Source organism: Diadema antillarum, unplaced genomic scaffold (assembly GCF_040938485.1).
Source record: "Diadema antillarum isolate AM-2024a unplaced genomic scaffold, OU_Dant_1.0 scf00000030, whole genome shotgun sequence".
Lineage (NCBI taxonomy): Eukaryota > Metazoa > Echinodermata > Echinoidea > Diadematoida > Diadematidae > Diadema > Diadema antillarum.
This window is the reverse complement of record NW_027270919.1, coordinates 933506-940510: the sequence shown is the minus strand read 5'-3', so window position 1 is coordinate 940510 and position 7005 is coordinate 933506. Positions and strand designations below refer to the sequence as shown.

General features: G+C 38.5%; 1 protein-coding gene across 1 annotated transcript; it reads right to left on the bottom strand.

Moving 5' to 3' along the window:
* On the bottom strand, positions 1–6064 carry LOC139740189 (uncharacterized). Its single transcript, XM_071650777.1, has 5 exons — positions 5873–6064; positions 4079–4206; positions 3295–3336; positions 1803–1877; positions 1–502 (listed from the first exon to the last, which is right to left on the bottom strand). Exons 1-5 carry the CDS (start codon positions 6062–6064, stop codon positions 1–3), a joined length of 939 nt encoding a protein of 312 aa, XP_071506878.1.
* Positions 6065–7005: the final 941 nt, after the last annotated feature.

Here is a 7005-nt window from a genome sequence, read left to right as displayed (position 1 = left end):
TCAATCTGTCTCCATTTTGTTGGCCACAGGTGTACCCTCCCCACCCTTGCCATGCCCCTCCCCGCCCTTGCCCCGCCCCTCACCACACTTACCCTGCCCCTCACTGCCCTTGTCCCGCCCCTCCCCACCCTTGCCCCGCCCCTCACCACCCTTGCCCCGCCCCTCACCACCCTTGCCCTGCCCCTCACCACCCTTGTCCCTCCCCTCACCTCCACCCATGCCATGCCCCTCCGCTCCACCCACCCTCCTCTCCTTGCTACCACCAGTTCGCCTTTGCTTTGGTTGCTGGGTGTCGCCACGCCTCTTCTTTCTGCGGTTCTTCCCGCCCATACTCCCCTGGGTTTCACCCCTGCTGTCTTCCCCCTTTGCGTCCCCTTGCTGTCCAGGCTGGCGTCCACCGTGGGGTCTGGCCACTGACTGCTTCTTCTGCTCATTCTTCCTTCTCTTGTCCTTGCGAGCATCTTCCGTCCACTTGACTTCAAATGACCCTGGAGCTTGATACCTAGATGAATGAAACAGATGGCCAATCATTTAGATTTCCCAGCACTCAGATCTTCTTAGCTTAGGTACAGTGCACTCCCGTTACAACGAACATGGTTATGACAAAATTGTGGCTACAACGAGGTGAAAATTCAGGTAGCAATATTATCCATTCTTTGTATTTTTATTGTTTATTAGTTTGGTTATATCAAACTTTTTGATATATCGAAAGAAATTGCCTATCCCACGGACTTCTATTAATGTATCCACTGTATTTATCTAAATCGATGTCAAGCTAGACTCAAACATACTGCACAGGAAACTGCATTCAAATCAGTTCACAAAAATATCTATGACAGAAAGAAATCTTCAATTTCACTAGGAAAGCAAACTGACCAATTCCACCTTCATGTAGGTCGAAGGAACACACATTCCTCAACAGTTTACAAGTTTGGACCAAATTTTGGTTCTATAACTAAAGCCCACATCACCCTTGGAATGTATTCTTACTCATTGTGAAATTTACACTGGAAAAGTAGTCAGATTTGCAAATCATGAAACCTCTATGCATTGGAAGAGAAATAGAAATGATGTCCATGTCTTCACAAACAATTTGATTTTTAATGTTGTTCATTGATGAGAATGTGAGACAGAAAGATCATCTAGATATCCCCGTAACATAATACCTTTGGCTTCCTTAGGGGAGGAGCAGCTATCCAACAAATGCTGCAAGACAGTGATCCCTGATGCATAAGGCAAATCTCTGCATCTTTAAAACAAGGGGTCTACTACAACAAGTGGCAAAAGAGGGTATATTGCTCATGACCATAATAACAGAGACAAATCTAAATGCAATGACTACAACGATTTTACGTCAAGCTCGCGAAGCGAGCCCCCAGTTACAGTTAGGCCAATGTTCTTGTTTGGAAGCGAAGTATGTATTAAAGCATTGCAGTATTTGGCTCTGAGAAACACAAATTCTTTGGCCCGAATTCACAAAGGTGGTACAATCTTTGTCCATTGTTTGAACCATGGACAAAGACTGTAGTTTTGTATAGGGGGCTAAGTGTTGCATGGTCTACTTCGTTACGAAATCAGTCATTTCCTTGATGAAATTACCAAATTCGTTAAACGAAATGATCATTTCATCAACAAAATGAACATTTCGTTGTAAATGATTGATTTTGTAACGAAATAGGCCATGCGACAATTGGCGGCCCATAAAAAATGTACGGTCTTTGCCAATGGTTTAAACCATGGACAAAGATTGTACCACCTTTGTGAATTCGTACCACTGTATTTGTATGTAAATAAATACATACCCAGGTTCTGTTTCCTCCAGGGGATCTTTGGAAAGGAGAATCGCTAAGGCTGGCACCTGTCTGTTCACTCTTAACCTGGTGAGCAAAATGTCAAATAAATGGGAATTATGTTCACTGGGTATCACGCACAGGAACATCTATGACTGTGCTGTTTCTTCACAGAGTTTCACAATACAGCATACTCACTGGCTGTTATAACAAATACAGTTATAACAAAATTTCCAGTAACAATGAAATAAGAATTAAGGCTGCAACATCATCCTCTCTCTGTTTTTGTATTGTTTATTTGTTCAGTTACAACGAATAATTGATTTATAATGAAAGAAAACTGCTGGTCCCCAGGACTTTGTTACAATGAGAGTCCACTGCAGGCCTATCTTTCTTTTGTTGACTAGCAGCAAGGGGAATATCATGGCAAATGTCTGTCAGGTGGCTCAAAACGATAACAAAGGAATTATCTTCTCAATAAATTGTACTTTAAACCCTGAAGTACATTGTTATCTACACAGATTACATATCTATTTTGATGTTATGAAATACAGCATTGCTGCTTTACAACATGAAGCTCATCTCCTCTGTGATATGTGATAGAAACATGGAGCCTTTACATACAACATACTGTCAAAGTGGAAATTTTCGCGGTGTTCAAATTTTCGCGCATTTCGCGCGACCAGAAACTAGCGCGAAAATAAAAGCACGCGAATATTTTTGCTTGCCATATGTGCCTGTGCGTGATGTCTCGATTCCGCGGAATTAAAAACACGCGAAACTCTTCCGACCCGGCCAAGCGCGAAAAATAAGTCACGCGAAAATACCCACTTTTACAGTATTGTATCCATGACATCTGCTCCTGCAAAAACTGCTCCCACGAAATATCTCCACGCTAAGCTAAACATAAATTCTACCCACAAACATAACCCTAACCCTAATCCTAGTCCTCAGATTATACTTAACCTAAAACCCTATCACAACCCTAACCTTAAAGGGACTGTACAGTACTGGTTGAGGTGGGGATTCATGTTTTGAACATTCCTAAGTGAGATAATGAGAAACCTCTTATGAAATATGAAAGAGTATTTAATTTTAAGAAGGATTCAACATTTATTTGATGAAAATTGGTTTTCAAATGGCTGAGATATCCCCAAAAAAAGTGATGATTATAAAAGGCAACAGGCCACCCCTTTTATCAGGATCTCTTTGTTTCACCTTGTTTTTGGATATCTCAGCCATTTCAAAACCGATATTCATCAAATAAACTTTTGATACCCCTTAGAAATGCATGCTCTTTGAAATCTCAGAGTGGTTTCTGAATATCTCACAAAACGTTAAAAGCTAAATCCTCACCTCAACCAGAACTGTACACACCCTTTAACCATACATTTGTAAGTCCTTGGAGAAATTAAGACTCGCAGAAGTTGTTGTAGTCAAAAGTTGTGTCACTAATTAATTTCATCAAATATGATACACGTTATGATTACTGTCCAAGACTTACTTGTCAAGACCATCCTGCTTTGGCTCCCAAATTTCTTCCGTTCTGCAACAGAAACATAAATGACTATTAACAAAGAATAACAAAGCAAAAAAGGAGAAAAAAAGAAATAGGTATGAATTTAGATTGAAAATTAACAGATTTCTCTATTGAATCATCATTCTTTGATGTCAAATAACAAAGCAATACTTGATATGATAATCTATTTCTTCAGATATAAACAGTACTCAGCGTAATAATTACTCTCTACAGATCTTGTAAAATTAATGCAAAGGAGGACCGCTATCAAAATGTGCATACATGCAATCTATACAATCATCGTGCAGTTCTAAAAGCATGGATGTATATGGGGACTAAACTCTCCTAAAGTGGTCTTAATAATGGGGAATTATGCAGATTTACTGGTTCTACAATTTTGCTCGTAGCAAAGAGTCACTTTCCGCCATTTTACTGTAAATCATCGCCACAGTTACAGATACTCAAGCATAAAGCAATGATTTCAATTTTTTTTAACCCTTGTGAGATACCAAATGGGTATTACAAGTGTCGTCTTGCAATACGCTTCATAAGATATTATTCTTACATCAGTGTTCATGATATTACATATAACAAAATCTTACAAAACATGTTTTTACAGCAGAGTTATGTCACATTAAGATAAGCACAGTTTAAAAAAAAAACATCAACTCAATTACCGTGTCAAATAATTGCCCCCAAAAAGAACTTTACAAAAATGATACGAACAATGACAACAAAACAACTCATGTCAAATTTTATTTTTCTTTACCTCCTGAAGTATGCCTTGTTGATTTGGTGTAGATTCTTCATTTGCCGTTTCATGATCTCTGCACAAGTAACGGTCTTTGTGACGGCTTGGCCCACCCCAGTGAAAATGATGCTTCTCGATCCGTCCTCCTGTGGAAAGTAGGCAGGTTGGTCTTTGGAGCAAATAATTCACGTAACAAGAGACACGGGGGAATATCATTGTAACAAGGACTTACAAACTATAGCAATTACCTAGTTATATCATGCTCCTCACTACATCAGGGTACAAAGACATAGAAATATAAAGTGTTGAGATCTGCACAGTCACCTTGTTATAAGAGGGTTTGGGACCTGCAAAGTCATCTTGTTATAAGAGGGTTTGGGACCTGAAATCACCTTGTTATAAGAGGGTTTTGTCATACAACTTATATTCACTCTCTTTATATAACAAGGTTCCACTGTACAAACAAGCTCCTTTTGAGGATGGTTGATTAAATGAGCAAGAGCCCAAATAATAGCAAGATACTTATAAGGATGATGGTGATGACTGCAATTGTCACCACCATCCCTAAAATGACCAGAAGAAAATACAGTGCACTCCCATTATAACAAAATGCTCGGGACCGGCAGTTTTCTTTCGTTATACCGAATTTCGTTATAACCAAACAATAAACAAATTATATATGTAACGATAACAAGGAAACCATGCATATATCATACTGTATTCTGTTTGTTGAATATTCATACACTGGAAAGCTATGTGAAATGGGATGGTACCTTTTTAGTTTTGTTTGAATATTACATTTAAAAGAGTTTTGTTAGTGGACTCACTTTCTGTATTGGATTAACGAAACGTTTTTTCGATGTTCCAGTTAATGAATGTTTGGAATTTTCAGACTAACAAACCATCATAATAAGAGCCATATTTCTTTGTCGGATTAACAAACTTTATTAATAATGAACCTTTGGAATAACGTCAAAATGTTCGTAATAACAAACCCTATTCATTTCCGAACTAACGGACATTTAGGTGTATCAGAATATGTGTGTTGTGTAATAAAGAACCTTCGGAACAATAAAAGGAACCTTTTTTAATTTCAAATTATTGTACTGTATTACAATAACGCAAGTTCCCCTCGGAAACTGTGCGTACCACACGAAGCGAACACACAGTGATGTGAAGCATTTGCCACAGTGGCAGAGACGCTATAAATGCCTGTTCCGCTTCGAATTTTCGGAAGCGATCAGCATTTTGTTATAACGGATCACATTTCTTTTATTTTTCTTTGTCAGTGGCACTCAGAAAATACTTCGCTATAGCGAAAATTTCGTTATATCCGTGTTCGTTATAAGCGAATTTTGTACCATAGACTTTAATGGCGATAATTTTGGGACCAGAAGTTTTACTTTGTTATAACGAAATTTCGTTATAACCGTGTTCGTTGTAACGGGAGTGCACTGTAAGTAAATGCTGTCACATATATACAGCTGTATTTCATTTTGCTCTGAGTTGGGTGCTCTTGGGCAATGTAAAGTAACTTTTTAGGATTATTCCAACTGTTTATGAAAAAAGTGTGTGATTCTTTTTTTTTTCTTTCAATTTCTGTGAATACCTCCATCCCAATGATTTCCACTCACCTCTTACAGTGGAGTTTTGAATATGCAAATTAAATCCTAAATACCATAACTTAGTGTTTCCTGTTTGAATACTCTGGCAATAATTACAAACATTCTCATTTACTTAGCTGTTGATTTCTGGAGGTAAAACTACAAGAAAACCAGGATGTTCATGAAACTTTGCAAACTGCAGTTGTACCTTCATTTTCTTGGTGGCAAACGTGAGCAGGTTTCTTATCTTGCTGCCGTTCCTGACTTTCATCGTTGTCACCTCACCGAACCTCACTCCCATGTGGAGAAACGGTCCTTCGAGATCTTCAACCTCGACCACGGGTCCTCTAACATAGTGTTCCACTGTGATATGAAAGAAAAAGTATACTTGGGAAGTCATCTTGAAATGGCAAGGTTACAGCAAAAACTAGGAAAAGCACTCTGAGAGCGCAGGGCGCCACCAAGCAGCTCATTTCCACCACTGATCTTGTCCTTCCATAGAGATCAGTGACTTCCACCCATACGTATGCGTGCTGAAAGCCACGTGATTTCCTAAGCCTTTTGTTACATCATCAACTTCCAGCTGCGCATCACACCTCGCTTTAATAGAAACTTGAGCACAAACTTTAGTGTGCTTATGAAAGCTTCAAAAATGTGCAGCTTGAACTCCCAAGTTCAATGGCCCTACCTGCCAAAATATCGAAAATCCATCATAAAATCCACAAAAATTGGTGGATCACTACCGAAATTTAGTCATCTGTTACTTGTGTCATTCTCAACCTTTCCTGTAAGTTTAATTTAGATCTGTTCACAACTTTTTGAGTTATTTTGCACACAGACAAACAAACGCCAAAGAAAACATAACCCCCTCGATCAGCAGAATTATTTCATCCTCCAAGGCTGGACTGGGATGCTAGTTTGCCATTTTTTTTTCATTTTTTTTTTGTTTTTTTGCCATCATCTCAAACAAATTTGGCAGGATTAGGAATAAGGTAAAACTATTCCATGTGGATTGAGTAAATGCAGCAAAGATAGAAGAACACAGTAGAGAAAATTCGGAAGAAAACCTGACAATCCTCTCAAAAGTTTTGAATTTGGAAAAGTTTCAGTGCCACCAACGCTGGATGAGAAGACTACTCCAATTTGTGATTTGATATGAAGAAAATATAAAGAAAATATAAAGAAAATTCTACATATAATCCCTTTTCTCGCATAATAAAAGAGCATTTGACCTGCTTCTTTCAGAAAGCAAGGAGAATATAATAACATTACCCTTATTATATGTCAGTAACAAATCAAGGGAATGTATACTTTTCATAGAAAATGAAATTTTGTGGAATT

Coding starts and splice junctions, on each gene's coding strand:
- LOC139740189 (XM_071650777.1), bottom strand. CDS start 6,064: ATGACTTCCCAAGTATACTTTTTCTTTCATATCACAGTGGAACACTAT. Junction 3,337..4,078: donor AACAAGGCATACTTCAGGAG/GTAAAGAAAAAT, acceptor TTTCTGTTGCAG/AACGGAAGAAATTTGGGAGC. Junction 503..1,802: donor CTGGAGGAAACAGAACCTGG/GTATGTATTTAT, acceptor TCATTCATCTAG/GTATCAAGCTCCAGGGTCAT.